The sequence below is a fragment of the Entamoeba invadens genome (genome assembly GCF_000330505.1).
Source record: "Entamoeba invadens IP1 unplaced genomic scaffold scaff_1105074725543, whole genome shotgun sequence".
NCBI classification, from domain to species: domain Eukaryota; phylum Evosea; order Mastigamoebida; family Endamoebidae; genus Entamoeba; species Entamoeba invadens.
In genome coordinates this window covers 320091-336726 of record NW_004191832.1, presented here as the reverse complement: position 1 = coordinate 336726, position 16636 = coordinate 320091, and the positions used below count along the sequence as shown (strand labels likewise).

General features: G+C 32.1%; 5 protein-coding genes across 5 annotated transcripts; 2 read left to right on the top strand and 3 right to left on the bottom strand.

Moving 5' to 3' along the window:
* Nucleotides 1–1983: 1983 nt before the first annotated feature.
* EIN_282290 (sgd1p, putative) lies at nt 1984–3426 on the top strand (the record flags this gene model as incomplete). Its single annotated transcript, XM_004185146.1, has 1 exon — nt 1984–3426. The coding sequence occupies one exon, from the start codon at nt 1984–1986 to the stop codon at nt 3424–3426; it is 1443 nt and encodes a 480-aa protein (XP_004185194.1).
* Nucleotides 3427–3979: 553 nt separating this feature from the next.
* Nucleotides 3980–5391, bottom strand: EIN_282280 (caax prenyl protease ste24, putative; the record flags this gene model as incomplete). Its single annotated transcript, XM_004185145.1, has 2 exons — nt 3980–4099; nt 4222–5391. The coding sequence occupies 2 exons, from the start codon at nt 5389–5391 to the stop codon at nt 3980–3982; spliced, it is 1290 nt and encodes a 429-aa protein (XP_004185193.1).
* A 1171-nt stretch (nt 5392–6562) lies between these two features.
* Nucleotides 6563–7363, bottom strand: EIN_282270 (hypothetical protein; the record flags this gene model as incomplete). The annotated part of the gene is made up of 1 exon (XM_004185144.1): nt 6563–7363. The coding sequence occupies one exon, from the start codon at nt 7361–7363 to the stop codon at nt 6563–6565; it is 801 nt and encodes a 266-aa protein (XP_004185192.1).
* A 4871-nt stretch (nt 7364–12234) lies between these two features.
* Nucleotides 12235–13312, top strand: EIN_282260 (hypothetical protein; the record flags this gene model as incomplete). The annotated part of the gene is made up of 2 exons (XM_004185143.1): nt 12235–12988; nt 13044–13312. 2 exons carry the CDS (start codon nt 12235–12237, stop codon nt 13310–13312), a joined length of 1023 nt encoding a protein of 340 aa, XP_004185191.1.
* A 378-nt stretch (nt 13313–13690) lies between these two features.
* EIN_282250 (hypothetical protein) lies at nt 13691–16618 on the bottom strand (the record flags this gene model as incomplete). Its single annotated transcript, XM_004185142.1, has 1 exon — nt 13691–16618. A coding segment is annotated over one exon (2928 nt), but the record flags the coding sequence as incomplete, so codon positions are not given.
* Nucleotides 16619–16636: the final 18 nt, after the last annotated feature.

The following is a 16636-nucleotide window of genomic DNA, read 5'->3' as shown; positions in this document are numbered from 1 at the left end:
ACTAATTATCAAGAACAACACAAATTTAACAAAAGTTCGAACTCCAATTGAATTAATCAACAAACTTAAAATGATAACTACAAGTCTTACTAGAAACAATACAACAACAAAAATTGTTGAAGCAAGCAGAATCCAAATTGATAATACTTTGTTTTCACTATATAATGCAAAAGACATTGGTAAAGATAGAAAAACATTTAAAAATAACTGTGTATATAAACAACAATATAAGTGTGATTCTAAAATAATTGTGATGTTTGATAATTGTACAAGTGAAAAGATAATTAAATTTGAGTTACATGATGAACATTCGCACGCATTCACTATAAAACCAATGAAAATGTTGAGAAATCGATTGTCAGAAATTTCAAAAGAGATAATTGCAAATGATATAGAGCAAAATGTTTTGCAAAAAATCACAGAAGACAAACTCAAAAACAAGTACACTAAATTATTTATTAAAAAAGAATGAAAACGAATGTTGGGTGCAATGACAAATGAACAATGAACAATGCAATCAACTATCAAAGTTTGTTTCTGAGTTGTCAAACTTTGATACACTTTTTGTAAACAATCAAAATGATGTTTTTGATGAATGCTTTTTCTTTAACAAGTTACTTAGAAATGACATCTATCAAGATTGCGTCTTTTTAGACGACACGTTTTGCACCAACAAATTTAAAATACCAATTGTTGTAGCTTTATGCAAAGACATCAACGGAAAGTGCCAACTTATAGCTTTTAAATTTATCAGGCATAGATTCACGTCTTATTACGAAGAATTTCTATCTTTTCTAAAAGACCATCACAACAATATAAACACGTTTGTTGTTGATCGCTGTGCTGCTCAAACATCAGCAATTCGTTTGATATTTCCAAGTGCAAAAATTGTATTTTGTTACAGACATATAAGACGCAACAATATAACCACTTCAAATTTAAAAGAAAATTCAGAAAAAGAAAAGGTCAAACATATTGAAGGAAGCCCATTTACACTCGATCCACTGACTCTTAAAAATTCACAAATGAGACCAAGTAAAAAAGTTTTGCTTGTTGAAAACCCAGAAAAAACTCAAAGAGTTTACAAGAAGCACGCTCCATCAAGATGTCATTTTTTCTTGAAAAACAAAAAATATGTAGAATTTGTAGTTTAAATGGGCACATGGCCAAACGATGCAACAATTGGACTGATTTCAAAAACATTGAAAACTCCAAATATATTTCAACTCTTTAACACAAGAACAAAAAGTCTCTTTCCGTAGTAAACATACTGGTGTCGACTCTATATTACAATTAAACTAAATTATATTTCAGTATAATTAATTTATACTTTCATAATTACCAGTAAAGTTTGCCATGATTGTCTTTGATTATATTAATTTGACTAACCAAATAAATAAAAACAAAGTTTGTTTTTATACATATGAGAAAAAAGTGACAATTGTAATTACCCGGTTGTTTGGTTTTATTACCTGTAGTTTTGTTGATGAAATAACAATTTATGTCAAAGTATATTACTTTATTATATCGGGACATTTCACTTGTTCTATTTCTATTTATAATTGCGAAAGCCAGCACCCTTTGATAATTATGTTTTGATATATCAAATGTTTTAATGTGTCAAATAAAAATAAATAACAAATAGTAATTAGAACGATTCTAAACAACAGAAGTGCATTGCATGCACTAGAAATAACACAATTGAACCAAATGGTGATGAGTGTGTTATTAAATAAGTTTATAATGTTCACAAGATAAGTTTATCTGTTATTAAACTTTTAATTATCTTTAGTAGTCTTAATCATTATCATTGATACAAAATATAATATTTTCAATTCTTTATAATATTTGTGTCAAAGTCTATATTTGTCTTACAAATTCTATTAAATTTTATTATTTGTTCAAATCGTACGTTAATTCAATGAACTCGTTAATTTTTCAACTTGAAGGCACATACAAAAAAACCCTAAAATTAAACATAAGATGTCTGAAGTTGAAGTCCAAAAGTGTGTTCGCGGTCAGTTAAATCGTCTCTCCTCGAGTTCACTTGAATTGATCACGGAAACGATGACGAGTTATTTTGAGCAATACCCGAAGGCGTATGTGACCGACTCAATAGTCAGCTCCACACTTCAAACGGTCAAAAAATTAGGGGATACTCCCGATCAAATTCTGACTATATCTTCATTGATATCTACTTTGTGTGGGACTGTGAGTATTGGTGTCTGTGGGAGTTTATTACAAGCGTTATATAGTGAAGAGCTTACAATCAGCAATTCGATCTTAGTGTGTGGGTTCTATGAATTTGGCATCATCGACAGTACCTTGATCTTTGACACTGTATTGAAGGCAATCGATGAGAAGAAGTTTGATATTGTCATCACCATCATCCAAACGGTCGGCTCCATCCTCCGCTCAGAAGAACCAAAAGCACTGAAAGAAACAATTTTGAAAGCAAATGCCGCTCTCACAGGCCACCCTTTAGACTCAAAAGAAAAATTCGTGTTAGAAATTTTAAACGACTTAAAAAACAACAAAATTACTCCAAAAAATGTCGATTTAGTTGACCGTCTTAAACGCCTAGTCAATGCCATTTGGAAGAAAAATGGCGTTGCAAAAGGCTTTACTCTTCGTGTTACTTTACTTGAAATTTTAGACAAGAAGAACAAATGGTGGGAAGCCGGTTCTGCCAATTCCGAAGTGACGTTCTCGACATTGAGCACCTCACAAGACCAACTAGGGTTTCCCCAAAATGAAGACAAAAGTGGGGACTTACAAGCCAAAGCGCGCGAACATCATATGAACACAGAAGTTCGTCGAGCGGTGTTTGCAGCTGTTATGGGAGCGGAGGATTATGTAGATGGGTATCAACGGATCTTACAATTGAATTTAAAAGGGGAAGCTGAGCGTGAAGTAGTTTATGTGTTAATGTATTGCATTGGACAGAGTAAGTCGTATAACATCTACTTTACACTGATCGTCGAGCAACTCGTTCAAAAGACTAAAGGAGCAAGGTATACACTCCAATTGGCCTTTTTCGATCGAATTAAAGACTTGGACGCGTACGGCCCACGTGCCGCAATCAACTGGGGAAAGTTACTTGGCGACATGCTCGCAAAAGACTTTTTAAACCTCAAAATATTCAAAGGAATCGATTTCTTAAATTTGACTACTATAGGGACCGTCTTTGTGAGAACAGCTTTACAGACTTTACTCGCTGCTGAGGACATCCAAAGTGTGAATCACGCGTTCGAGAGACTTATTAGTGTGAAAGACCCCGAATTCTTGAAGGTCAGAAAATATATTCATCTGTTCTTACTCAAAAAGATGGGGAAGGTCCAAGACCTTAATTTAAAGGCAAGAGTAGAAAAGAGAAGGTTGGCTATTATTAAGATGTTGAACTCTTCAGTCGACTCACTCATGTAATCCTCTTTGATTGATTGGTAGTTTTGTTGTTTCAATTTTTTATGCGTGTAAACTATATATTATAATATAATTAACTATAAAGTATGGTTCTTATTATTGGTGTGATAATAATAATAAAAATTATAAATTTAGAATAGTTATAGTAATAAAATAATTTCGAAATTTAGTGATAATTATAGTTTAAATTTATAGTTGTTCAAAACGATTTTTTATTAGTCTAATTAAAATATTAGAAAATTATTATAAATTAAACCATAATTTTAATAATGTCATTTATAATTATATTACTAACTAAATAATACTGAAATAGTATCAAATAATAAAAGGAAATCAGAATTCAAATTGTATCTTCAAGTTAATCAGAGACTCTAATCTAAACATCACATTTCCCATTGTTATACGATAATAAATGGATTGTTAAATTATCAAATAAATTATTTTTGTAGAATTATGGGATTTTATATAAATATATAATTAATTTATTAAGAATTATATTAGTTTACATTATTAATTAATTTTTAATAAAAAAACTATTAAAATAGTAAAACTTGTCTCACTTATCCTTCTTAACCTCAACAGCTCTGATTACCTTCACTCTCTCCTCGACAGTTGGGTGTGAGTTTTCCAAAGCGGATACAATGGGGTCGTCAACCAACGAAGATTTATTCATGATCTATAAATAAGTAAATCATATATAATACTTAATAGTATAATAAACTATAATAAACTATAATAAACAAAAAATAATATTAAGCTATACTATTTATTATAATATAATATGAGTGAGCAACAAACAGAGAGTTTAATAAGAGCGGAGTCTAAACAAGTGAATCCGTTGTCCACCGCATATCTGTCTGCTTGGAACTCGAATTTCCTCATAACAGCGTTCAACCCGATTGATATAATTTCCATCAAAGGACTTAACGTAGTGTTTAACACGACGAAACCGAATACGTAAACTGTCCTATCGAAGCCGAAGTCTTTGTAGAGAGTTTTCTTGAACAAGAAAATTTCGATAATTTTAAATACTATAAAAATGAGTATCGACTGCACTCCGAGAAGTTTGTACAAATGACGATGTTTGCAGTGGCCGACTTCGTGTAAGACAATAGCAACGATTTCTTCTGTGTTACATGATGTGGTCAAATTATCGAAGAGAACAAGGTCGCGCTTCCCAAAAAGCCCAGAGAAGAAGGCGTTTCCTTCTTTCATCTTTTTCGATGCGTCGATCATCCACACGTCTTTTAAATTGAAATCGACGTCTTTCATAACTTCAGTAATTTTGGTCTTCAGTTCGGACTCTTCCAATGGCTTTTTCTCGTAAAAGAGTGGGAGAATGAATGGGACAAAGATGAGGGAAATGACGATGTCTATGACCATAATAGCAAGCCAGAAATAGAGAGTGAAGTGCTTAATAACACTACTTTGGTCTTCTAGAGAGTCAACAGAGACACTTGGACCAGCCAAGAAGTATAATACCGTGACCACTATAATACTCAATACACCAGACAACGCAAAGCTTTTTAAAGCGTCTTTGATGTATATTCCGAGAGTCATGTTGTTCATTTTGTGCTTCTCACGAATCACAAAAGTGTTATATAAAGAGAAGGGAAGGTCAACTAAAGTGTCCAAAATGTTGAATGTGAGGACAAAGAGTATCGAAGACAAGTACTCCGGCATGGACTTATAATGGTTGTAGACACTTGGAAATAACGGACTGAGAAATGCAGTCACTTCGAAGACTAGTTTGACAGCTATCTTGATAAACACAAGTCTCGAAGAGTCCAATTGGTAACTCTGAGAGGCATCAAACTCTTCTTGTGTTAATTTGTCGCCATAAATCTCTTTGATAGACTTGGGTATCTCTTTCACTTTGTACGTCTGGTGTTTCCGATATTGTTTAAATATATCGAAGAGTACCCCAATTATTATAACACCAATAACTAGTGATAAGTATATCCCCATAGGTATTATTAAGTTCTTTACTCGAATTCATTTTATAGTAATTTAATAGTAATAAAATATCATTTTTTAAAATGTGTTGTTATTACAAAAGAATTATATTTTAATTATATTTTAATTATATTTTAATTATATTTTAATTATATTTTAATTATATTTTAATTATATTTTAATTATATTTTAATTGGAATTGTTATTAAAGCGAAAATTGTTTTCTACTAAAAATACAACTAAAAAGAAAACTTGCATTCTGATATATTTTTTTAATAAATAAAGTTTGGTTTTAACTAAATAAAATAGTTAAAGTTAATTTATTTACATAGTAATTAATATTAATAATTAATAATAAATAATAATTGATTTAAAAATTATTTTAAAAAAAGTGAATAAGAAAATACCAATTAAGTTTTGAATAAAAACTCAACTATTATAACAATTATTCAAACTACCAAATTAATGTTTAGAATTACAATTTAGTAAATTAACCTTAGCCCGTCTTTTTTTCTTTTAAGTGGAAAAGTACTTGTCATTTTCTTTAAAATCATGGGTTTTTAATTAAAAACCAAAAAACAAGTATTTTTTCAAAAAAAAACTTTAATATATGTATAGTTTATTAGTTATTTATAATAATTGTACAAAATAATAAGGTTCGTTTGCTAAGCAATAGTTCGATAACTTAACTGTCAATGTTTTTTTGTTTATTAACTTAAGATAACATTTCTTATTGACCCTTTTTAAAGGGATACATAAACATTTTTTGATTATTTTCCCTTTTTGGTATGTGTAAAGTAATTTGAATAATAAACTTAAAAAATGAAGAAAGTTTTTTAATAAACTCGAGATTTCCCGATATTATGATGTTCAATGGTATTTTAAAAGTTCAGAAGAAAAAAGGTAAAGATAAAATGGTCTAAAACATACAGATGTGGGACTCAAGTTTCGACAAGAACCAAGGTTTCGACTTACTATTTAAATACTATTTGAATAATATTGAATATTTAATATTTAAAGTTTTTTTAATTTATTTTTAAAAACTGTTCCAAATATAACTTTTCATATATAGTTTTTTCAATGGTATAAAAATTATTAATTATTAGTCGAAACCTTAGTACCCCATCTGTAGGTGACCAAAACGAAAGAACAAAAACAATGGATGAGACAAATAGGTGGAAAATTACAAGTGAATTTCTGGCTTAATAGTTGGTGTTTGGGACCTTACACAGATATAAGTATCTAAACAGTCGTCCTTTTGTGTTTTAGCAGAGTCCAAGCAGTCTTTTTCGAATTGGCAGTTTGGGTCGAGTGAACGGCGACTCTTTTTTTTGTTTTCAAAGAGAGTTTTAATTGAGCCGACAACAAGTCGTTTGCGGTCGTCATAATTTTTTTCTTTTGGACTGTGGGTATAAGGAAAATGGAAACTTTTTGAGTTTGACATATTTATCGATTTTGGGCTTTGACTGGAAGGACTCATTTCCTCGTCGGATTTCTTGTCTTTTGTTTTGTTTTCTTTTTTCTTCAGAAAAGACGACTTGAGTTTCATATATTTAGTATATCCGGAAGTTATTGACAAATCATTTGATCTCTTGGGACTTGTCGTGGGAGAACTTTGCGCGGGGGGTTGTGGACTTTTTGATGGACTGATTGGCTTTTCCTTTGACATTTGGCGAAGAAAGTCCATCACAGACATTTCTTTCTCCTCTTCGTTCTTATTCAGTTCTTCCAGGTGAATTTCCAAGTCCATATTTTTAATTTTTTTCAGCATCAAGTCGTTTTTAGCTTTTTCTATTTCTTCTTGAATAGAAACTAATTCATTGCAAAGCTTGTCTGAAGTCTCTAAACGCTTTTCAAAGAGTCCATTATAACTCTTAGATATTGTAGAAATTTGAGACATCACACGGAATAACAAAGCCTTGTCATCTTCACACCTCATTGAGGACGGAGAGAAGAAGCTTGTTTGATTTATCTCACTGTTCATTGATATCTCTCAATTGTAGTTCATGTTAATAAATCAGAGTAACTGGTTATCATTACCATTTTTTGCTTCTAAATATATTTTTGGTGGTGGACAGTGAAAAATAGTTGTTCGGAGTTTTTATCGGAAATCAGTAAAAATATCTTAGTAAAATAATTTCTAATATAATAACAAATTTGAAGAAGATGTTATTTTTCATAACTAACCGATATAATAACTGTGACAGTGTTATTTAACCCCGATTGTTTATATTTATCGCGAACAATAAGAGAGTTTTTTAATGGCAATAAACGGGAAAATCAGTGGGGTTGAAATGACACAATTAGGTACAAAAAAAAAATGTTTTTGCTATTTTTGTTTCTATTTTTATTTTCAATTAGAGGTTTATTTTTTTAAAAAAATGTCATGCATTTGTTCTCTGTAGCTTCAACAGCAACTTTAAGGAGGTTTTTGCTAATATTTGTCAACTCCACAGCTTTCGCTTTTGTGTGATATTGGTTATGAAAAATGACTTAAAACCCCATGAAAATTGATAAACAATTATTATAATGAATAACACGTCACAGCAAAACAATCTTGTTCAAATGAACAATTGTCCTTTCCGCATTTGGAGAGTAATGGTGTGTTGTTGCAGCTTCATTTGCCTTTAAACTTCGCATTTCTTTTATTAAACTAGTAAGTAATAACAGTATTTATTATATGTATAACTTCATGACCGCTTTCTTCAAAAACAAGGCACTTTTTTAACTGTTTTTCAATGTTTTTTTGAACCACCATAATGCACTAAAGTTTTGATTGGTCTCGTGTTGTTTAGTTTAAACCCCCTTTGCACAACTTGTTCCTTCAACCCCGGGATTTCAAGCTAAACAGTTGACTCAAAACTTATTTGAAAAGAATTAATTCGGCAGATGTGGAATTTCAAAAACTTCAGCTAAAAATGGAGGTCGCAGTTCTATTTTCGTTAATTATATTACTATTGTATTTACTATTTTTTTGGAAATACATGAAAACAATTTTATAGTTATTTTTATAATTAAATATAGGTTTAAAATCTTTTCAAAAATTTGGTGGTTCATTTCTGTGTTCCTATATAATCGATCATTACCAATGTTAATAAATTATCAAATCAGTTTGACAATATTAATTATAATTAATAATTAGTAAAAATATGATTAGCATTTTAACTAGTATTTAGAAACCAAAAAATAACATATGAAATAGTAGTTAGCTATTTTATGTATATTAACTATAATTAATTTAACAATTTCACTTTATTTTACACTTTAAAAGTTAAAACTATAATAAGTGTGTGCTCTATTATAACCAATAAGAAACATTTATAATATCATATTGACGTTTTATCGGGCAAATAATGCTTCAAAGTATTTCGGATTGTGAAAAAACTGATACGAGACACAAAACTTATTATGCCAATATAATTACTGTAAATAAGCATTACGATATTATTTACTTCATTATCAGGGGTTGATTATTCATGATTTTTGAGACTTTGTTTTGTTCGTAGTTATTAGTAAAAACTGTTTTGAACATATACTTTTAATTAAATGGGTATATTTTACTCAGGGCTTTAATATCATTTTATATATTTCTATTAATAAATTCATAAGTTTACACCTACCAAAAATGTACATAAGTTGCACAATTGAAAGAGTAACATGATTTAAAAAACTGTTTTTGTAGTATTTTCGAAACCCCTATATAAAAAATAAATTAACAACGAAGTATTATATAAAAATTTTTACTGTTTTGAATAAAAAAATTAGAAAAATGACTTATTTGGTTGAACAAAATATGTCAATTTAATTGAACAAAACTTTGTGTTTTATCTGTTCGGAGGTAAAGACTAAATTACTTGTTAACAAATTAAAAAACATATTTATTCGAACAGAGCAATAAACGCTTCTAATTACTACCTTATTCGCACTCGATATTTGTGAATTTATTAAATATATTTATTTTAGAGTGAAAACTGTTTATTCGATGTTGCAATATTATGTGCACATTAAACAGTAAAAATGTATTGACTAATATATATGACACAACTATACACTTGAACAAATGTTTTTATTAAAATACGTTGTTTTGTTACAAATATTTATTTCATGCTTCTTTTATTATAATCTTATAATTATATATATTGTGTTTGTATTGTACGTGTATTAAACTACCATTTCGGTTATTTCTTTTAAAAACAAGTTATGACTCTTTTTTTGTGACAACCATTACAAAAATCGTTGACACTTCTTTTTGCATATATTTTTTATGTTTTTTGTATAAAATATTATTAAATAAGTCCATTAACCAAAAAATATAATTTATTTATAATTATAATTATCATAATAATTAAATATATAAACTATATTTTTTTTCAATAATATAATTTGAAGTTATTATTATTTAGTCATAATTTTTATAATATTTATTTACAAGCACTTTAAAACCCGATAAATAATTATCGGGTCAGCAACATCAATTTTCGACCAAATATTAATTTATTATTTAGTTAATTATATTTTTTGGATGCTCCTCCGTGGCATCCTTCCATTTTTTCATAAAGTCAGTCTGGTAACATTATATATTATGTAAACCTTATTTATTTTTTAAAGTTGTTTATATATGAAAATGTTCCCAACTGTCGGGAAAAATATTTAGTCTCATTCCCGAATTCAGAAATGCCGAAAATTCACCTCAAGATAGTAAAAAACCGAGTGAGACGGAGCATTGAAAAGAAGGATCATAAAGACGCACTCAAACAGTCTGTTTGCACCGTTTCACCCACTTTCCAAGTCCTCCCTTGGCGCGGATCCCCCCTGGCCCCTTGGCAAGCGGGGAGAAACCACATCCGCGTCCACACAGTACGGACAGGGAAAGTGGGCGACATGGGGACGCACAAACAGTGGCTGAAAAGTGGACTCCCTTCAAAAAAACAATCGAGGCAAATATTTTATTTTAGTTAACGGAGTGGTGGTGGTCAATGTAGGTCCCAAATATTTATTAATTAATGGCAATCTCTTTTTTTTTCACTTTTTATTATTTTAATTTTTTATTATTAATTTATAATAATTGTTACCACAGCTTTCAATACTTAGTAATAACACGATATTTCCAAAAACTTTTAAATATCACAACACGAAAACGGTGATGTATCAATGTATACGTATAAAAACCTTAAAAAATATAATCTTCCAATATAAGAATCTCGAAATAATCAAACACAAGTATTTTCAGCAGTCTCAGAAAAAAAGACTGAATATTGAGAATCAAAAAATGCAAAGATTGAAAAAACAGTTCTAACGTTCCTGAATTTAGCTCGATGTTTGAGCTGTTGTAAGTTCGATATTATATTTTATGACCCCCTACTCATAAAATTTGAGAAGTTTTGAAAAGATTGAAAAACCTTTAATAATGTTAATTATTGGAAAAAACACCAATAACACTGAATTATATTCAATTTGCATAATTAACTACCAAGATTGGTTAAATTATCTTCAATGATAATACCTACATTTCCGGTTGTTTGAAGAAAGTGGACTGCCTCAACACGTTAATTATTATATATATAAAACTAAAATACCAACAGAAAGAATGAAATATTATATTCAAAAAAATACTAAATGGAAGTAATATAACAAAGAAAAGAAAGGAAGAAACCCAAAATACTCATACGACATATTGAAAAAAATAACTTCGCTTCTTCGTCAACAAATTGTGTCTTTGAGGCAAACAAAGAGTCGCGGTAAAAAAGATTTCTGTATCTTCGTCAGACAGGTACATAGTCAATAAAATTTTAATAAAAAACTTCAAACTAGATCCTCTGTCATTCAAAAAGTGCCAATACAAAGAAAAGTTGCCAATACATCAGAAAAAAATTACATGTCAACAGATTGTTAGAGTTGAAAAGTTGTCAAAAACCCTATTTTGCTGTTGTGTTTATTGATGAATCTCATTAGAAATTGGGTAATGTAAGAACAAAACTTAGGGTTTAAAAAGACATTTTTAAATTGTAAAAAACATTTTATAATTGCTCCCTTTTTAACATTCAATAATGGTTGTACATGTTCGATTGCAGAAAGTGGAGAAAAATTAGCAAAGTGTTTAACCAAGTCGTTGATGGAGATATTTTTTTCTGCTGGATTTAAATTGCTTGTTGAATATAATATCTGTTTGCTTAAAATGTCGCTTTTGTGTTGGATAACGTATCCGTACATCAAAAAATCATCAAGGTTACAGAAAATAAAGGCTGCAAAGTTCTATTTAAAACTTCATATTCTCCAGAATACAATACAATTGAAAACATATTTGGTATATTAAAAATTAGAGTATGTAAACTTGAGAACAATGATTTGAAAAAATATAAAAAATATTGGAGATTGTTTTGAATATATTGAAAGTTTGATATTAGAAAAGTTATTGGTATATTTTTCAATTAGAAAGCCGAAAAGGTGATGAAAATAAACGATTTATAACAAATTTCCTATATATTTGTTAATTTTATTTGAAACAAAAATTGTCAATATTGAAACAATTTATAATTTAATTGGTACAAAAACACTTTTATTTGAAACAATAATAATTAATTATGAGACATTTGAAAAAGGTACATTTTTGTTTTTTTTGTGATACACTTTGAATTTATTTTGATAATATTTTTAATTATTTTTCTACAATCATTTTTATTTGTTGAACACTTTTAAATTAATTTGAAACTAATTGTAACATTTTAAAACTAATTTTAATTTTTAGTTGGACTTCATTTAATAAATATAAAGAAGACCAATTCCTCTAAAAATTTTGATTTTTTGTTTTGATAAAAAAGATTTCGTTGTTTTTCGAAGTTAGAACTCAAATATCCAATGACAGACTTAGAGAAGTTTAAGGCTTTGAATAAGAAAGTTTTTAAAGACCAAGCGATCTGGATGTTGAATGCAGTATGGCCTGCTTATAAAGACACTCTTGCCGAAGAGATGTGGGGCTTTACAAACACTTTTATTGAGTTTGAGCATGAGAACCATGCTGAGGGGTGTGACTTAGATGAATTAAATGTCCATCGAGTTTTTGAAAAAATTGGAAATCAGAAGACCGTCCAAGAGATGCGTTCCCAACTCAAAAATGCTGGTGTTGAAAACTTTAAGAGAGTTTCTCTTCTTCACTTTTTAGTCTATTACTTCGGACAAGACTGGCAAAAGGTGGCCAATGCTCCACAAGGTGATAACACCGAACAACTTTCTGCCGCTCAGAAGATGTTAGACGAAGTCTCAAAGAAGCTTGAGGAGTGCACCAAACAGGCCGACCTTTCCAAAAAGGCTGCCGAAGCCGCAAAACAGAAAAATGAGTCTGCCAAAGCATCTGCCGAGAAAGCACTTGCAAAACAAAAGGAAGCGCAAGCAGCTGAGGATGAAGTGACAAAAGCTTTGAATGCAGTGCAAGCTCAAGAAGATGCCAAAAACAAGAAGAGGGCTGAGTTACAGAAGAAAATCGAGACGGCTGGTTTAGTCGCAAAAAATGCCGCAATTCAGGAATTGGCCAAATTGGACAATGAAGATGACTTGCCGATGAGAAGAGCCAAAACCACTTTAGAAGCCGCACAGAGAAAGGCCGCCAAAGCTTGTTTGTTATACGTTCTAATAAAATTACTATCACTTAATAGTATATTGACATTTAGTAAAAATCGCCACAGAAGCTAAAGAAGTCGCCGACAGTGACGCCGACGCTGCAGCTAAAGCACAAGAGGAGGCCGACGCGGCTGCCGCACAAGCAGAGAAAACAGTTGAAGAGACACAAAAGAAGGTCGAAGAGGCAGAACAATACTTGAAGGAACAACAAGCAGCGGCAGGAGGAAGTGGGCAAGGGACTATGTGGTGGATGCAAAGAGAATTGACAGAGAAGAAAAAGTATATGCCAATGAGAAAGGGCGGTATTGCCAAGAAATAAAGTGAATCGCTCGGTTTCATTGTTTAGTCTTAAATAGTTTATATGTACTAAAAAAATAAACTATAACTCATTAACTAATAATAATAGTATTTATTTACTTAATAACTACTATTTTATTCATTATTAACTAAACTATAACATATCAACTACTAATTATAGTATTCAATTATAAAATAAATACTTATTAATAATGTATTAATATCTAAACTATAAATAAATAATTAATAACAATAGTATATATATTATAAATAAATAATGTTATATTTAGTAGTAAATTAATAATATAAAAACTATATAAATACTATATAGCTATTTCATCTTATTGAAGTAATAAAAACAATACAAATGAAATGTGAAAATCAATAACACACTACACTACTACGCTTCTTCGTTAGGCATCTCAAAGAACGCGAGTACTTCATCCTCAATCGACTTGATGAACATTGCGAAATTGAAATAATCCTTTCGAGCAACGGCGACTTCTTTTGAATGATTACTCTCGAATTTGTCCAACACCTTTTTACACAATACAGACATGTTACACACCACTTCATATAACTCTTTCAGTGTTCCTCTTTCATTCATTTTCATCTCTTTTGCGAAGAAGACTTGTGTGACTGTCAAGAGTCCGGTGTATTGTGTCGGTTTCAATATGAATCGCAAGATCGGGATGACTGTTTCAAACTCGACTTCCCTTTCTATAGTATTCTCCACACTAAACACGGAGTCTAATGCCTCGTACAATTTCTTCAAATCAACAATAGTCTTCTCGCATGGTGTTAACACCTTTCTGTTCTGATTCATTACTTTAGTTCGCGACAGTAACGATGGGAGTTTTCGATGCGTTTTATACTCCACAGTAGTTGCTGTTGTGTCTTCAATAGTCTCTCCGATGATGTCACTCTCTAACATAAACTCATCTGTTGGTGTTAACACACTTTGGGGCTGTCGGACTACCTTCCCATTGATCACCGGAAACACTTCTCTCACCTGAATCCGTGCGGACCGTCTTGAAAGCGGTTCTATGTACTTTAAGAAGTCCGGCGACACAAGTTTAGAGGCGTAGATGTATTCAACACTCTTCTCCGTCGAATTCGAATTCATTTCAACGTCATTGCTCACAATGACATTATAGAAGTGCATTTCCAGCTTCTTCCCAGACTCATTCAGTGACGTGTAGAGCTCCTCGATTTGTTGGTGCGTCGTTATAATCTGCGACAAGTCATTCATGTTCATAAAATGCGCTAATAAGAACTCGCAGACGCACTCCGCGTGGGAATACGCACCCCCCTCTTTAAACGCTTCGATCGCGTATTTCCCGTGGTTCACCATCTTCTCGTCAGTGAACGCAGAAGCCACTCCTGTCGAGATCTTCGACGGCTCGTACACCAAAAAGTCCGGTGCAATTTTGAAGAGCAATTTCTCGTAGTCTCCAGCAACGTTGTCTCCATACAATGATTTGAATAAGTAGTATACAATAGCCACTTCACAGAGCCCATGCTCTATCATCAACTTCGTCTTCTTTAACTTCTGTGATAATTCGCACATCCACGTAAAGTGCAATTGTGGACTTCTGATTGCTTCAATTGCCAAGGAATACACTCGCTCTTGAATGTCTTCAACTTCAACGTGTGTGTCCCGTGTTTTCTTCTCCGAAGATAGAAGTAGTGAAAGCTTCAGACTCAAGTCATTCACTGATTGAATCATTGTTATGAACTCCCGATGGAACTCCCGTTGTTGCATTGGTGAGACATCGAGCAAAGCTTCTCTTCTAAATTTGTTGTTGGAGTCTAAGAACTCAGACTCATCTTTACTCTCAACTTTGTCACTCTTCTCGCCTTGTTTCTCTACACTCTTGTCACTCTTCTCATCCTTTTTAGTCAATCCTTTGTCAGTAATCCTCTTCTGTAAGTCAGAGACACTCTCTTTCATCTCACCGTAGTCGACATATTTGTTCACCCACTCCGTCTCTTTAGAAATGCACTCCTGCATGATCCCAAAGTCATTCCGAGACGTTTTCAGACTCACAAAATTGACTCGCTCCGCACTCAAAATATCTTTTGCACATGTCACATACTCATTGAACGCAGATGAGTACTTCTTCCTTTCTATCTCTCGATTCTCTTCTATTCCACTCTTCTTTTTCGTCTCATCATAGAACTTCGATAACTTGTCAATGAACTCAGCATCGCCACTTAACATCCCTTCTTCCATCTTCTCGTCCGCGTACGGCGTACAATTCTGAATAAACCCAAACGCAAAATCATTCGCATTTTTCACCGTCTTGTCAACCGAATTCCTGTTCCCCGCAATATTACTTTTCACCTCCAAAACAGCATTCTTCAAATCTTTTGAAGTCGCCAACAAGTTCTTTCCAAGCTCACTCACATTCGTCGAGTCGTGCAATAAGTCTCCCGTGATCCTCAACAAGATGTTATAGAATTCGTGGCTCGACGGTAGTTCTAACATCAATGTCGTCTTCTCCGACGTCACAAATTCTTCTGCTCGTAAGACATTCTTTGCATATTGACACTCCGCCTCATGCCATTTCTTGGCCTTCTCAAAATTCTCTTCGAAGCTTTGTTTCTTCAACACACAATTCTTTAAGTGGTTCACCACCGTCTGTGAAATACTTATAACTCTCTCCCAGAAGTTGTAGAACGTCTCCCACGGCGGGATCGCTGCTATGACCTCCCCACTTTTCTCTCCTCGCTTTCGACACAATTCAATTGATTGCTCATTCAAGATTTGGAGCTCTGTAAAGCGACGAGTGAAGTACTCTGCAGACACTGGACCCGCACAAAACTCGCTCATAATACTCGCATGCCGTTGACACACTAACTTCTCGTTCTCAGAAATGATCTTGTCAATCTCTTGCTTCCGCTCTTGGAAGTTATTTCGCGTGTCCACAATCTCGACAATCCCTTGTAACTGCGTTTCAATCATCATTAAGACGTTCTGTACTAATTGTTTTAACTCACTTGTCTCCACACAAATCAACATGTCCGCTTCGTCTTGCTCAGTTATTAATCGCAATTGCTCCTTAATAGCTACAGCCTTATTAACTAAAGTATTTCCCTCCACAGTGTACGTCGAGAGATTCCCAGTCAGCATCTCCTTCTTCTCCAACAGATCGACATCAGAAATGCCGTCCGCAAACAAATTGCGTATCTTCAACTTCGCAACAACCCACTCGAAGATCATGTTAACGATCTCGTTGTATTTCTTCACATTCTCTTTGATCAAATTCTCTTTTGCATCTTGCGCCTTGGCCTCGCGAATACACTCCAAGTAGACGTTCATGAACTCCACAAAGGTTCATCA